Here is a 17,986-nt window from a genome sequence, read left to right on the forward strand (position 1 = left end):
CTAAAGAAAACAAAGGCACAAGCCAGAGTGCCAGAGGGTCAATGCCTGACTTTGCTTTTTTTGCAATAACCACGCTAACTATTACTCATGGCAAATTCCAGCGAAGAGGATAAGAGTCAAGTGAGGACAAGAAACCGTCAAAGTCGAATGTCTTTTTGTGGACAAACTGGGCTCAATTGTGAATGACAGCAGAGGGTGAAAAAAGCAGAAAAAGACATTTGAATGAAAGCAAAGTCTCATCCCTCCCTCACTCTGGTGACAATCTGCAGCCAGCTGGCCAAAATAAAGCCTCCATTCATGGCCTTGAAGGAAGAAGGGAAGGAAAGAAGGCGCTGAACATTCGTCTTTTGACCCCACACAGGGATGGAGGATCCAGAATCAGTTTCTACAAGTAGGGATGGGTACCGAATTCGGTACTTTGATTGATTACAAAACTTTAAGGAGGTGGTCACAATGTAGTAAGTAGGAGTCGAAATTTGACATACTCTTAATATCCAACGATATTAATTATAATTATACATCCATTATAATAATATAATATGCATATACATAAATAAATATGTACATGTGTAGGCTATGTGTGTATATATACAAATATATACATACGTATACGTATATACATACATATACGTATATACCAGTGACGTGCGGTGAGGTTGATGGCTGGTGAGGCACTGACTTCATCACAGTCAGATTTACAAACATATGAACCCTAAAGAGTATCTTATTCACCATTTGATTGGCAGCAGTTAACGGGTTATGTTTAAAAGCTCATACCAGCATTCTTCCCTACTTGGCACTCAGCATCAAGGGTTGGAATTGGGGGTTAAATCACCAAAAATGATTCCCGGGCGCAGCGCCGCTGCTGCCCACTGCTCCCCTCACCTCCCAGGGGGTGAACCAGGGGATGGGTCAAATGCAGAGGACAAATTTCATTACACCTAGTGTGTGTGTGAGACAATCATTGGTACTTTAACTTAACTTTAACTTTACACATACAAACTGTAGCACACAAAAAAGCACATTTAATAAAAAAAACGTTATTATGGTCTTACCTTTACTTAGAAATTAAGTCCATGCGCCGCAACTAAAGCCCTCACTTTAACTTTCCACGTGCAAGATTGAATCTATTTAAAAAAGTGTAACCGAGGGTTTATAAATGTCGCCTAGACTGTATGAAACTACAAAATAACAAACACGGAGGCTCCAGTTTACACGAGGACCACTTTATTTACATTCTTTCAAAAACCTCCGCGACGTGACATCACTTCCGCTCTTAGCGCCTTCAAAATAAGAGCTCAAGGCATATACTGTATAACAGCGCATAACAGGAACTTAACATCACAAAGAGGAAAGCCCATGAAAATAGGTTACAAAAGTTATTTAATAAGAAGCCAAAAAGTGCAAAAACAATAATGTTCGTGTTGGAGAAGTTGTGAATTAGGTACACCTGCAGTCTGCAGGTGTATCTAATGTTGTGTCCCTGCAGTCATTCACAACTCCTCCAACACAAACATTATTGTTTTTGCACTTTTTGGCTTCTTATGAAATAATCTTTTTAAATAGATTCAATCTTGCACGTGGAAAGTTTAAGTGTGGGCTTTAGTTGATATAACAATTCCACGGCGGGGGTGCAGGAGGCGAGCCTCAGCCAGTGCGTCTTTTGCAGCCGTTTTATGATCGCTCAGCACAAGAAATACTTTACACACATACAGTTGTTGACAAAATACACTGTACATTATATACCTCAGCTAACTAAACTATGGAAATGTATAATATAGTTCATATAGCAATACAGTTTCACTGCACAACAGGCCAGCAGTTAGCCGAGTCATTGCGCAATCCATGTTGCGGCACTGAGTGACGTGCCTCAACTGGCTGCTGTTCACCGCACCGTCTCTTCTCAGTATTTGAACGGCAAATGTGAAAATTCAGCGATTTTGAATAAAAATAATCTAAAACTGGTGAAGTTAAATGGAAAATAACTTTATAGTATAATCACTGGATACATATAACAATTCTTTCCATGATGGCAAGTAAGGCCCCGCCTCACCTGCCTCTAGTGACTGCACGTCACTGGTATATACATACATATACATATATACATACATATACGTATATACATACATATACTGTACAGTACAGGCCAAAAGTTTGGACACACCTTCTCATTCAACGCGTTTTTATTTATTTTCATGACTATTTACATTGTAGATTGTCACTAAAGGCATCAAAACTACGAATGAACACATGTGGAGTTATGTACGGTATCTAACAAAAAAAGGTGAAATAACTGATGTTTTATATTCTAGTTTCTTCAAAATAGCCACCCTTTGCTCTGATTACTGTTTTGCACACTCTTGGTATTTTCTATGAGCTTCAAGAGGTAGTCACCTGAAAGGGTTTTCACTTCACAGGTGTCATAGTTTTGATGCCATTACCATGAAATGATTAACGTGGACCCCGACAAGTTGAAAAACTTATCCGGGTGTTACCATTTAGTGGTCAATTGTACGGAATATGTACTGTACTGTGCAATCTACCAGAGGTGGGACCAAGTCATTGTTTTGCAAGTCACAAGTAAGTCTCAAGTCTTTGCCCTCAAGTCCGAGTCAAGTCCCGAGTCAAGACAGGCAAGCCCCGAGTCAAGTCCAAAGTCAAGACTGGAAAGTCTCAAGTCAAGTCCTAAGTCCTGCATTTTGAGTTTCGAGTCCTTTCAAGTCCTTTTAACCACAGACTAATTTATTAACACAGATTGTGTATGCTTTTCAAACGCTGTATTTATTTATTAAAACAAGTGCATTTTAAATTGCAGGAAAGAAAATTGTGCTGACATTGCACTTTATAATAGCACTATTAACCAGTCATTTTAAACATTAACTCATTCCTTTACAGAACAAACACATTGAAAAATAAAGTGCAAATGTACTTATTTGTACAAAAGTGTTAACATTGAAAAAACATGACATATACGTGAACATAACAAAAAAGTTGTACTTTTTATATGTCAGGGCCCTATGCTGCATTGCATTTGCAAAAGACCAAATTAGCCAAGAGTCTGTCAGTCATTTGTGCACGATGGGGGCGTAGTATGATGCCACCATGGCTGAAAACTCGCTCCACTGGAGCACTGGAGGCAGGCACTGCCAAGACTCTCATGGCCACTCGGAACAGTGAAGGAAGAGTCTTCATGTTCAATGCCCAGAACAAAAGGGGGGAGAGAGTTGTTTTGGGTTGGTGCACTACTTGTAAGTGTATCTTGTGTTTTTTATGTTGATTTAATTAAAAAAAGAGAGAGAAAAAAAAATTATTTCTTGTGCGGCCCGATACCAATCGATCCACGGACCAGTAACGGGCCGCGGCCCAGTGGTTGGGGACCACTGAGGTAAACAACCAACAGTATGTCAGAAAGCTAGCTAAAACGGTACACATATTCATAATATAGTATACATTTTAACTGACCTTTATTTTACTATTTTTGTCTTTTTTTAGGTGGCTAAAATACGCGGTGCTGCTGACCGCCGTCTAACGTTACGTGTGATATATTGACTAACGTAACCCTGCTTAAAAAAAATCACTGAACAAAAAGTATGAATAAGGTAGTGAACTGAAACAGATTCCCGTGTTTGCAATAACGTTATAACGTTAGCAGTGAGTTTACAGCCTCACTGATTTAACTACACAGCAAATAAAAGTCACGTTACTTAGCCAATAAACGTTATCTTACATTCAAAACTTACCGTTCTTTGTGCAACTTCAAATGCCGGACGAAGTTGGAAGTTGTTGCCTCTCCATCAGTAATTTTCGAACCGCATGTGTTGCATACTGCAAACCGTTTTGTGTTGACCACCTCGTAATTTTTATACCCAAACAAAATTATTTTAGGTATCATTTTTTGTTCACTGGCGTGTGGTTTGGACATGTCTTCTTCGTTGGTTGTCCTGCAATTTGATTGGATGAATGCTGTGTGATGAAAACAAAGTAGATCTAATTTGATTGGCTGTTGTACTGAGCGCACACCAGCTGACACACGCAACGCTGATAGACAAGTACACAATGAAAAATACGGAGCGCTCCCGAATAACTTTTTCATCTTTGGGTTTTGGGGAAAGTAGCAAGTCATGTCAAGTCATGTCAATTCAAAAGGCTCAAGTCCAAGTGAAGTCACAAGTCATTGATGTTAAAGTCTAAGTCGAGTTGCAAGTCTTTTTACATTTTGTCAAGTCGAGTCTAAAGTCATCAAATTCATGACTCGAGTCTGACTCGAGTCCAAGTCATGTGACTCGAGTCCACACCTCTGCAATCTACTAATAAAAGTTTCAATCAATCAATCAATGCCTTCAGTGACAATCGACAATGTAAATAGTCATGAAAATAAAGAAAACCCATTGAATGAGGTGTGTCCAAACTTTTGGCCTGTACTGTACATACATACTGTATATGTATATACATATATATATATACAATATACAATAAAGTACTATCTATCTATATGTATATACAGTCGCGATCAAAAGTTTACATACACTTGTAAAGAACATAATGTCATGGCTGTCTTGAGTTTTCAATAATTTCTACAACGTATCTTTGGTCACAACGTATGTGACCAAATCTGCTGGGTCAAAAGTATACATATAGGAATGTTAATATTTGGTTACATGTCCCAGGGCATGTTTCACTGCAAAAAGGCGCTTTTGGTAGCCATCCACAAGCTTCTGGTTGAATTTTTGACCACTCCTCTTGACAAAATTGGTGCAGTTCAGCTAAATTTGTTGGTTTTCTGACATGGACTTGAGCATTGTCCACACGTTTAAGTCAGGACTTTGGGAAGGCCATTCCAAAACCTTAATTCTAGCCTGATTTAGCCATTCCTTTATCACTTTTGACGTGTGTTTGGGGTCATTGTCCTGTTGGAACGCCCAACTGCGCCCAAGACCCAACCTCCGGGCTGATGATTTTAGGTTGTCCTGAAGAATTTGGAGGTAATCCTCCTTTTTCATTGTCCCATTTACTCTCTGTAAAGCAGCAGTTCCATTGGCAGCAAAACAGGCCCAGAGCATAATACTACCACTACCATGCTTGACGGTAGGATGGTGTTCCTGGGATTAAAGGCCTCACTTTTTCTCCTCTAAACATATTCCTGGGTATTGTGGCCAAACAGCTCAATTTTTGTTTTATCTGACCACAGAACTTTCCTCCAGAAGGTCTTATCTTTGTCCATGTGATGTCAGATGAAACAAAAATTGAGCTTTGCTAACTTTAATATACATACATATACATACATACATACATACATACATACATACATACATACATACATACTAGAGATGCGCGAATAGGCAATTATTTCATCCGCAACCGCATCAGAAAGTCGTCAACCATCCGCCATCCACCCGATCTAACATTTAATCAAAACCGCACCCGCCCGCCATCCGCCACCCGCCCGTTGTTATATATCTAATATAGACGATGCAAGGCATTAGTGAGGTTATAAAGCTTTTGCCTGTTAAAGAAAGGAGACTGATCCAATGTAGAACAGACATTCAATGCGTGCCACGCTGTCACGGCCCAGACGCACACCAGTGCGCAATCATATGGGAGCCGCGCTGAGCGCACCTCCAAGCGCGTGGAGGTGCGATGTCCCTCGCACCCGCGGCGGCTCCACCCGGGCTCGCGCCCGAGGCTTCAGCGCGCACCACGGCGGCCATCCTACTCGTCGCGGCCTAGCCCTCGCGGCTCTCGCTGCTGGCGACAGCCGGGTATGGGCCCGACGCTCCAGCGCCATCCATTTTCAGGGCTAGTTGATTCGGCAGGTGGGTTGTTACACACTCCTTAGCGGGTTCCGACTTCCATGGCCACCGTCCTGCTGTCTATATCAACCAGGGTGAGCCCCACCCCTTTCGTGAGCGCACTGCGCGCGGAGTGACCCCTGTTACGCGCCCCCGGCAACAAAGGTGGCGGGCAGGTAAGCTGCGCGGGCGGAGTGCGCGGAGTGACCCCTGTTACGAGCCCCCGGCCACGGGGGTGGCGGGCAGGTAAGCTGCTTACCTGCTGCGCGTGACGCCGGCCGCGGCGAAGGCGGACGAGGCGGGGTGTCGGTGCGGTGGGCGCGGTGGTGACCCTGGACGTGCGTCGGGCCCTTCTCGCGGATCACCTCAGCTACGGCTCCCGGTGGGGCCCTCTCGGGGGAAGGGGCCTCGGTCCCGGACCTCGGCGAGGCGTCCCTTCTCCGCTCCGTAAAAGTGTTCATCTCTTTTTTTTTTCTTCTTCTGTTGTGGCATATGCTGCAGGTGCCTGCTCGTTTTTCGTATGTGGGTAACAACATTTAACTATGTATATATATTTCCGAATTGGTTTAACTGCCACCCGCCTGAATCTATTTAAAATCAATTTTTTTTTTTATTTCAACCGCCCGACCCGACCCGCGGATAAAATCTAATTTTTTTTAATTTCAACCGCCCGATCCGCGGATAATCCGCGGACTCCGCGGTTGTGTCCGCAAACCGCGCATCTCTAATACATACATACATACATACATACATACATACATACATATGTATATATATATATATATATATATATATATATATATATATATATATATATATATATATACACACACATACACATTCATACATATATGTGCAGTATAAATAGTTACTTTACATGCAGTCTATTTTCGACCCCCGCCAAAAAATGTTTAGCCCAATGCGGCCCCCAAGTCAAAAAGTTTGGACACCCCTCGTATAAACACTTTGTAAGACAACACTGGCACATTCAACTTTATGGCAAAGACTACTTCCTGACTAAGACAAAACACCCAGGACAAACTGAAACAAACGCATACTTGCGAATAAGACTCAGAAGTGTCAGAAAACGAGATGTAACAACTGGGTCGCACAGTTTAACTCGATGTTAAATGTTGCAAAAATGCAAAAGCTATTAATTTAAAAAAAGTCACATTCGTTAACACATGATCATACAAAAAATTCCAGAAAATTGGTACCTTTGAGTATTGTGTATTGATTTCCAGGCACCTGGAATTGATGCCGTATCGGCTCCAAATTTTTGATGCCAATCAAAGCCCTTGTGAATTCAGTGAGCGGCTACAAAACATCTGTAAAACGTGCACCATCATTTTTGTAATTGACTTCCGACTGTCTTTTTGAAGCATTCACGTGGAGCAGTGAGCTCATCCAACCTGTTCCTGCAGAAGACACCACCGCGGTAGCTGAAGAGCAAGGCAAGGAGGCGGAGTTACACTTTCTCATGGCATAAAAAATGCTCCGGGTGGCCACGTTGCGCAACTATTGTCTCCTTGTCCCTCCCTCGCTTATCCCAGACGAGAAAGACAGGTATTTTGTCTTTGCCGTCTGCCATTCACAATCTGGTGTGGACCAGCCTAGTCCGACTGCACGGCCCATGTGGCGGCAATCACAGCGTAAATAAACGATAAGATATTATCGCAATGTTTTGTACGGTCGGGTAGCAATAGTATTAAATTAATCTAGTCAAGTCTACTTATGCACACAAAAAAGAAAGAAATTACAATTTAAGAGTGAAATATCAGATTCAAATGTGTAATGTTGAGGGATGCACAATATTTTTTTTAAACCGATACAGATACTGTATTCATATCTATTTATTTGTAAATGTCGATTGAACTTGAACACAACTTTCTTTGGCGTCTTCGAAAACTTTTGTAACCTGTCGTAGCAATTTAGGTGACTGATAAGGTTTGATGTGTCGATGAGTGAGGGTTTTTCCCCTTCTAGCAAAACAACTGGTACTAATAGTACGCAAATTACCTTCCTTCTGAAACAGCGAAGAAGTCCCACACAATCGACACCAAGCTCGGGGGAAGTTGGTGTTCAAAATCGATGTTCATACCATTTCATCTTTACTGTATCTTTAGAGAAAACTATGCGATACGTTTGGATATTGATATTTTATCCTACCCCGAATGACTACTCGACACGTAGAGGGGAACTCGCTTATGTTGACATCCTTCAGACTGGCTGACTGATGCGGTTGTCGACAAAACCTAAACCAGCCATTAGGGGTGTGAATCTTTGGACACCTAAGGATTTGATCCGATCCCAATTCCTGGGGGGACGATTCGATTCTCGATTCAACACGATTCTTGATTGAAACCGATTCTTGCAATGTATTATTTGGTATATTTACAATGAAACTTTTTCACAACAGGTTACAGGTTGGAAAAGTTCCTTCTGGTTGCACATAGTTGTTTTTTTTATTGATTTTTGAAAATTATTAATCGATTTGGAATCAAAATGAATAAGAATCGTGATTCAGAAGTGAATACATTTTTTATGCACCTCTACCAGCCATTGCTTGCACATACAGTATACTTGTGATGGGCGATAATAAACGATTTCTGAACCTACGGCAGACATATTGTTTTTTTAAGTTGTACATATTTTGATTGTTCTGTTTTTACATGATATTGTATACTAGTGGTCTTCAAAAGGGGATCCGTGAGGGGTTTCGCAAAAGAACTGCATTTTTGTTTGACTTTTAATTTTTATATTCCCCTTGCAATTTTTACACAAATTTAAATGTCTTGCGATGAGGGATGTAACAATAAGAACATTAAATAAAATTATCATTATTACCACGGTATTGTTGAATGTGCTCAAAAATTACCTTTACACTAAAATATTTTAACCAAGTTGTAATTTTTTTCCTTTATAACTAAAACAAACACTACTTTCTTGGCAAACGAAACATTAAATATTGTTCTAGCTTTTTAAGAGGCATATTTTCACTTGAGTGTTTGATTATGTTTGTCTTCTCCCATTTTAATTTGTAAAAGTTGTTTAAAAATGTCATTATTAAAGATTGATAAAAATGTTATTGATCAAAGAAAACGGAGTGTTCACGTGGCTTCATTTCATGTGACATCACACGAGTTTACTTCCTGTTGTAGAACTGCACCAAACGATTATTTCATGAATCGATAAATCCATCAAAAAATATATTTTTTACATTATTCTGACTATTTTAATTTCTTTATGTATCTAACTGTTTTTATTGTAGTGGTACAACACATTTACAAATGAATACCCAAACAATTGTCTTGTATGTTAGAAACTTTAAATGCATGTTTGGTTGGGGATTCAAACAAAAATTACCCAAAATTCCGTTTGACTTCCGCCGCCATCCAGGAGAATTGTCCTTGATGCCTTTTTAAGCGCTCATGCATCACTTTAAAAAGCTCATTTTTTACGGTGTTGTATAAGGATGTTCTGATCAGGGTTTTATGCTGCTAATTCCGATACGATCATCCATAAGTGATATCAGCTGATACCATCACATGTAGGGATGGGAATAGATCTGATTTTTCTGGTTCCGATTCCACTTTCGATTCCGCTTAACGATTTGGTTCCTCAACGGCTTTTTTCCCGATTCTTTTTTTGGAAAAACAGATAATAATATGATGGATTAGCATCAATTGTGTTTAGCTTAGAGGTAGCGTGACCTTACAAAGTCTACAGTGAGGTCTCAAGAGGCACATACGTAGTATATAAGAAAAAAAGAACTTTTTTTGTGAATAAATATAAGAAAGAATAGAATTTAATCATGTGCAAAATTTCACAATAATCTAACATTAACTTATTACAAGCTAATTTGAGATATGTCAAGCCTTTATTGGTTATAATTTTGATGATTAAGTCTTACAGTTTATGAAAAATTTCAATTGAAAATCTCAAAAAACTTAAGGTTTCAAAAACTGTGAACCATGATGATCAGAATTATGACAAATTAAGGCTTGCATGTAATAAATTAATATCATTTAAAGGGGAACATTATCACCAGACCTATGTAAGCGTCAATATATACCTTGATGTTGCAGAAAAAAGACCATATATTTTTTTTAACCGATTTCCGAACTCTAAATGGGTGAATTTTGGCGAATTAAACGCCTTTCTAATATTTGCTCTCGGGAAGCAATCCGCCATTTTCTCAAACACCGAGTCAAATCAGCTCTGTTATTTTCCGTTTTTTCGACTGTTTTCCGTACCTTGGAGACATCATGCCTCGTCGGTGTGTTGTCGGAGGGTGTAACAACACGAACAGGGACGGATTCAAGTTGCACCAGTGGCCCAAAGATGCGAAAGTGGCAAGAAATTGGACGTTTGTTCCGCACACTTTACCGACGAAAGCTATGCTACGACAGAGATGGCAAGAATGTGTGGATATCCTGCGACACTCAAAGCAGATGCATTTCCAACGATAAAGTCAAAGAAATCTGCCGCCAGACCCCCATTGAATCTGCCGGAGTGTGTGAGCAATTCAGGGACAAAGGTCCTCGGTAGCACGGCAAGCAATGGCGGCAGTTTGTTCCCGCAGACGAGCGAGCTAAACCCCCTGGATGTCTTGGCTCACACCGTCAAGAGAAGAATATCGACCCTAGCTTCCCTGGCCTGCTGACATGAGGGTATGTCTACAGAATATATTAATTGATGAAAACTGGGCTGTCTGCACTCTCAAAGTGCATGTTGTTGCCAAATGTATTTAATATGCTGTAAACCTAGTTCATAGTTGTTAGTTTCCTTTAATGCCAAACAAACACATATCAATCGTTGGTTAGAAGGCGATCGCCGAATTCGTCCTCGCTTTACCCGTGTCGCTGGCTGTCGTGTCGTTTTCGTCGGTTTCGCTTGCATACGGTTCAAACCGATATGGCTCAATAGCTTCAGTTTCTTCTTCAATTTCGTTTTCGCTACCTGCCTCCACACTACAACCATCCGTTTCAATACATTCGTAATCTGTTGAATCGCTTAAGCCGCTGAAATCCGAGTCTGAATCCGAGCTAATGTCGCTATAGCTTGCTGTTCTTTCCGCCATGTTTGTTTGTGTTGGCTTCACTATGTGACGTCACAGGAAAATGGACGGGTGTTTATAACGATGGTTAAAATCAGGCACTTTGAAGCTTTTTTTAGGGATATTGCGTGATGGGTAAAATTTTGAAAAAAACTTCGAAAAATATAATAAGCCATTGGGAACTGATTTTTAATGGATTTAACCATTCTGAAATTGTGATAATGTTCCCCTTTAACGGTAATTGCTGACATGAATGGACTTTTACACAATATTCTAATTTTATGAGTTTTACCTGTAGAATATAATGACTGAGAGACCATCTGGTTGCAGGAAAACATGCAACTTTTCTCTGACTACAATTGAACCTTCACCTACCCAAAATGCAAACTTTTGACCACAAATTTAGTCGCTGCTCGCTGGCATTGGTCTAGCGGCAGACGTGAACTGGGGCGAGTCCTGCCAGTCACAATCTGTCTCTCGTCATGCTCATCTAAATGAGAAAACATTAATTTCAATTGAACAAATATTAGCGCTGACATGATAGGCGGTGTTAGTTAGTACCTGTTTTGTTCAGATGGCTGCTGCTGGAATGAGATCGGAACGGTTAAAAACACGACTTTCATTCATAATTAATGCATGGTGTGTTCAAATGTTTCGGTATATTGTTCGTCGTATATGTCCTCCTCTTGATGAACTAGCAGCCTTAAAATTATTACCAGTAGCGCTGTTGCAATCTTGTCTTGTAAAACGTAGTCACCTGTAGAGCGTTTTTGATGGGCCGTCATTTTGAGATCTTCCCCATCCGGAAGAATTGATAATAGAACTGTTTGGATAAATGGCAAGAACAAGAACCGTTTGTTGATTCCCACTCCTAATCACATGTATCAACTGTAGTGTGAGAGCTATTGACTAAATCTGAAAGAGGAACCATAAATACTTTTTGGAAAGTGAACTACCCCATCAAATCATAAAAACGGGGTCCCACAGTAAATTTGTGGGGTCCCACTTTTTTGTAAGCCTTTTGAAAACAAATGATAAATGTATGCATTGTCCTGTTATATCTCACATTCTATATTGTGTTTTGGAAAAAGGTTGTCATAAACATTAGTTCATTAAAAAAAACAATACAAAAGAAAACACTTTTTTATGCATATGTAAATGTATTCAGTTCTAAACATTCATTCACTTTCTACTTTCCTTCATGGTTCTAAACTTTACCGCTGCCGGTATTTTTCTCTGTATTTTCATTTAATAAGTTCTTTCAGATGACATATGCAGAGTAAAAAAGACCATCAAGACAGAATAGGAATATTATCAAGTTTTACTAAAGCTTTAGGAGACCAGTCCTACAGTCCATTAATAGCGGCATCTAGAAGCGGTCTGAAAATCAAACGGGAAGAGACAACTTATTGAATACGAAAACAACCCCCACGCTGCCCAGAAAGGAATACAGCCTCTTTGTTCTAATACTGATAAGGTAAAAAGGGAGTATGCTATACTCCCACATTCCAACCCCTTCAAGGTAAAGCACAGAGTTTACTTGCGGACATCAGATACAAGAACAACGTGTACACATGGGAAAATATTAGCTGATTTAAACATGACTATGAATAAAGAAAGAACTCTTAAAAATATATGCATTCTCCACACTCGCCATGACGAAAACACTAACACGCGGGAGTCCTAATACCGCAAATAAGGTATTTGTGATCGATAAAACTTTCCGCGAATCAAAATTTAAGAAATTTTAAAGTTCATTACTTTGAAGTCGACCAATAAAAACGCAATAAACGGTGACGTAAATTTGACTCTGCTATCCATCCATCCATCCATTTTCTACCGCTTATTCCCTTTGGGGTCGCGGGGGGCGCTGGAGCCTATCTCAGCTACAATCGGGCGGAAGGCGGGGTACACCCTGGACAAGTCGCCACCTCATCGCAGGGCCAACACTGATAGACAGACAACATTCACACTCACATCCACACACTAGGGCCAATTTTTAGTGTTGCCAATCAACTTATCCCCAGGTGCATGTCTTTGGAGGTGGGAGGAAGCCGGAGTACCCGGAGGGAACCCACGCAGTCACGGGGAGAACATGCAAACTCCACACAGAAAGATCCCGAGCCCGGGATTGAACCCAAGACTACTCAGGACCTTCGTATTGTGAGGCAGATGCACTAACCCCTCTGCCACCGTGAAGCCCCTGACTCTGCTAATATAAACCTAAAAAAAACACAGGCGGTAAGCTATAATCGATCAAAAAACAAGTAAACCAGAGTTTTGACCCACAGAAGGCAGGGTCGGTAAAAAACTAAAATAAATCCGCGTCTAAGGGACGTGCAAACTTCCGGCTGATTTCAATGCGTAAAAAGACACAAAAAGTGTGTTAATGCCAATAGTGCCAAAATGTTTAACTTTAAAATATTTAAGATCAGTAATTTTGCTTTTTAATTATGCGTTAACATTTTAAGTTTATTTAGGTTTTTTTTTCGATACTTTTAATTTAAAACGGTAACACTAACTGTCGGGAGTTTTACCGTGGTTATCATTATAACCGTTTTCGTTACATTCCAAGAATCTTTTAGGGAATCATTAAAGGGGAACATTATCACCAGACCTATGTAAGCGTCAATATATACCTTGATGTTGCAGAAAAAAAGACCATATATATTTTTAACCGATTTCCGAACTCTAAATGGGTGAATTTTGGCGAATTAAACGCCTTTCTATTATTCGCTCTCGGAGCGATGACGTCACAACATCCGCCATTTTCTCAAACACATTACAAACACCGAGTCAAATCAGCTCTGTTATTTTCCGTTTTTTCGACTGTTTTCCATACCTTGGAGACATCATGCCTCGTCGGTGTGTTGTCGGAGGGTGTAACAACACGAACAGGGACGGGATTCAAGTTGCACCAGTGGCCCAAAGATGCGAAAGTGGCAAGAAATTGGACGTTTGTTCCGCACACTTTACCGACAAAAGCTATGCTACGACAGAGATGGCAAGAATGTGTGGATATCCTGCGACACTCAAAGCAGATGTATTTTCAACGATAAAGTCAAAGAAATCTGCCACCAGACCCCCATTGAATCTGCCGGAGTGTGTGAGCAATTCAGGGACAAAGGACCTCGGTAGCACGGCAAGCAATGGCGGCAGTTTGTTCCTGCAGACGAGCGAGCTAAACCCCCTGGATGTCTTGGCTCACACCGTCCCTTATGCCACCGAAAATGATCAAGAGAAGAATATCGACCCTAGCTTCCCTGACATCAACTCCAAAACTGGACAGATCAGCTTTCAGGAAAAGAGAGCGGATGAGGGTATGTCTACAGAATATATTTATTGATGAAAACTGGGCTGTCTGCACTCTCAAATAGCATGTTGTTGCCAAATGTATTTCATATGCTGTAAACCTAGTTCATAGTTGTTAGTTTCCTTTAATGCCAAACAAACACATACCAGTCGTTGGTTAGAAGGCGATCGCCGAATTCGTCCTCGCTTTCTCCCGTGTCGCTGGCTGTCGTGTCGTTTTCGTCGGTTTCGCTTGCATACGGTTCAAACCGATATGGCTCAATAGCTTCAGTTTCTTCTTCAATTTCGTTTTCGCTACCTGCCTCCACACTACAACCATCCGTTTCAATACTTGCGTAATCTGTTGAATCGCTTAAGCCGCTGAAATCCGAGTCTGAATCCGAGCTAATGTCGCTATAGCTTGCTGTTCTATGCGCCATGTTTGTTTGTGTTGGCTTCACTATGTGACGTCACAGGAAAATGGACGGGTGTATATAACGATGGTTAAAATCAGGCACTTTGAAGCTTTTTTTAGGGATATTGCGTGATGGGTAAAATTTTGAAAAAAACTTTGAAAAATAAAATAAGCCACTGGGAACTGATTTTTAATGGTTTTAACCCTTCTGAAATTGTGATAATGTTCCCCTTTAACAAAACTGGCAAATGATTCCCAGGAATCGAAACACTGGGTTTTCAATTCCCACTCCAAGTCGCGATCGGACAAGCTGCGCAAAAGCGAGCAAAGTTGAACAATAAGGTCATGACTTACTACAACGTGATGCAAGCCAAGCTCCCAGGACTGGCTTATCTTCTGGTACGTCACCATGTCCAAGAGGTCATAGATGAAGTAACCTGTCAGGACAGAACACGTGTTGAACATACTTGGCCCATAAATCTGAGTCGGACTCGTGTGGTAACAACCTGGTCGTTACACTTCACTCATTCATCAAAATGGAACAGATTTTTCGTCTCAAGTGCTGTCCTTTTCAAGTCATGAGTCGTGGGGGGGGGGGACCTCGCTACCATGACAACCGCGACGGCAACTAAGAGGCGTCTTGGAGAGGGGCTATTCATATCCACCGACTCCCAAACAGCCTCCGCCCACAATCGGTCGTATCCATGGCGACAGCTTTTCAGAACGCTGGAAAAATAATGGATTTGTGGCGTGCGGGCGAGCGTGGGACTCTTTGGTAAGGTTGGAAGTTGCCCTATTATGTGGAGGAACGTGAGACCTGGACCCAATACTGATGTGGTGGCATGCTTGCATGATTCTTACCATGAAGGTCTTAGGTTATGTGTTCAAACCCAGAAGTGGCAGAAAACTAGAACATTTAAAATAAGGATTTAATTGCAATTGTGTCCGCCGTTAAGAAAGTATTCAGTCATTCTTCATTTTGTAGACGTACATTACTATGTAGTCACTTTAACATAATATAAGAATATACACACAGTAATAACAAAATGTATTTTTGGTACATCTAGATATTAATAAATACAATCCTGTCATTTTAACCTGTAAAACCTCAAGAGAAATGGAGGTGCCTATTTTTAATCATATAATCCTTTTATCGTATAATCCTATTTTTGTACATACGGTACACAAACTTGTGGCTTCAACATTATGCAAAAAACTAATCTGTATTTGTAGCCAAATTTGCAAAAATTGAGCAAAGGCAGTGAATATTTATGCATATATGTATATAAAGAAATTAAATCTTAAGTGGAATTATTCCTTTGTATCATATTTTACTGTGAGCGAGCCTTATTCCCAAATTGAATATATATATATATATATATATATATATATATATATATATATATACACACACACACATTTTCGAACATTTAAAAAACATGTTTTTCATGCTGTCATCATAGGGTGTTATGTGGAGAATTTTTAGGGGGGGGAAATAATGTATTCCATTTGGGAATAAGGCTGGCACACAGCAGAATATAGAAAAAGTGAATATTTTATACATGAGATTTCTTACTTACATTTAAAAAAAAAAACATGTTTGTCATGCTGTCATTACAGGGTGTTGTGTGTAGAATTTTAAAGGGAAATAAATATTCCATTTGGGAATAAGGCGAGCTCCCAGTAAAATATGATACAAAGGAATAATTTCCACTTAAGATTTCCTGTTTAATTTTAAGAAATTTGGAAACATAAAATATATATAAATATATATATATATTTTTTTTTCATGCGGTCATTATGGGGTTTTGGGTCGAGAATTTTTAAAGGAAAAAAAGTATTCCATTTAGGAATTAGACTGTCACACAACAAAAAATTAAACATTGAAAATTTCACACAGGAGAGCTCTTACTTTTGTTTTTTTTAATAAATATGCAAACATTAAAAACATCAATTTGGTCATTATGCGGTGTGTTGAATTTTTAGGGATTTTTTTTTTCCATTTGGGAATAAAGCTGTCATACAACAAAAAATTAAAAATTGTAATATTTTATACATGAGATTTCTAACTTTTTTGTTTTAATAATCTGAAAACATTTTATAATTGTTTTTCCCATTCTGTCATTATGCGGTGTTGTGTGTAAAATTTTAAGGGGGTAAATGTATTTATTTCATATGAGAATAAGGCTGTCACACAACAAAAAATGGAACAAATGAATATTTTACACATGAGATTTCTTACTTTTTTGTTTTCAATAAATTTGCAAACATAAAAAAAAATCCATGCTGTCATTGTTCGGTGTTGTGTGGAGAATTTTAAAAGGGAAAAAAGGATTTAACCCATTTGGAAATAATATTTTACACTTGAGATTTCCTACTTTTTTTAAAAATAAATTTGTAAACATTTACAAAAAAATTGTTCCATGCTGTCATTAGGCTGTGTTATGTGTACAATTTTAAAAGGAAAAATATTTATTCATTTAGGATTAAGGCTGTCACACAACACAAAATGGAAAAAGTGAATATTTTACACAAGATTTTTTATTCTTTTTTTTAATATACATTTGAACACATTTAAAAAATTGTTTGAGTGTATAAATATTTTTTTCTAATGGGAATAAGGCTATCACAGAACACAAAATGGAAAATTTTACACATGAGATGTTTTAGTTTTTTTATAATAAATTTGCTAACATTTAAAAACACTTTTTTTTTTGCATGCAGTCAATATGGGGTGTTGTGTGTAGAATTTTAAGGAAGTAAAATCCATTTAGAAACAAGGCTGACATACAACACAATTTTGAAAAAGATGAATAGTATTTCCATGTAAGATTTCTTACTTTTTTGTTTTTTGTTAAATTTGCAAACATTTAAAAAATAAATGTCATGCTGTCATTATGCGGTGTGTGTAGAATTTTAAGGGAAAAACATATGTATCCCATTTGGAAATAAGGCTGTCACACAACAAAAAAATTAAAAAAGTGAATATTTTACACTTGAGATTTCCTACTTTTTTTTTTCAAATAAATTTGTAAACATTTACAAAAAAAATTGTTCCATGTTGTCATTAGGCTGTGTTATGTGTACAATTTTAAAAGGAAAAATATTTATTCATTTAGGATTAAGGCTGTCACACAACACAAAATGGAAAAAGTGAATATTTTACACAAGATTTTTTATTCTTTTTTTTAATATACATTTGAACACATTTAAAAAATTGTTTGAGTGTATAAATATTTTTTTCTAATGGTAATAAGGCTATCACAGAACACAAAATGGAAAATTTTACACATGAGATGTTTTAGTTTTTTTATAATAAATTTGTAAATATTAAAAACTTTTTTTTATTTTTCATGCAGTCCAATATGGGATGTTGTGTGTAGAATTTTAAGGAAGTAAAATCCATTTAGGAACAAGGCTGACACACAACAC

General features: G+C 38.9%; 1 protein-coding gene across 1 annotated transcript in view; it reads right to left on the reverse strand.

The window, feature by feature from the left end:
- tlcd2 (TLC domain containing 2) overlaps positions 1 to 17,986 on the reverse strand; it is a 65,409-nt gene that overhangs the window by 34,315 nt on the left and 13,108 nt on the right. The window contains exon 3 of the mRNA XM_061925814.1: positions 14,909 to 14,991. Within this exon, the coding sequence (XP_061781798.1) occupies positions 14,909 to 14,991 (83 nt within the window). The remainder of the gene's footprint in view (positions 1 to 14,908; positions 14,992 to 17,986) is intronic.

Source organism: Nerophis lumbriciformis, linkage group LG30 (assembly GCF_033978685.3).
Source record: "Nerophis lumbriciformis linkage group LG30, RoL_Nlum_v2.1, whole genome shotgun sequence".
Lineage (NCBI taxonomy): Eukaryota > Metazoa > Chordata > Actinopteri > Syngnathiformes > Syngnathidae > Nerophis > Nerophis lumbriciformis.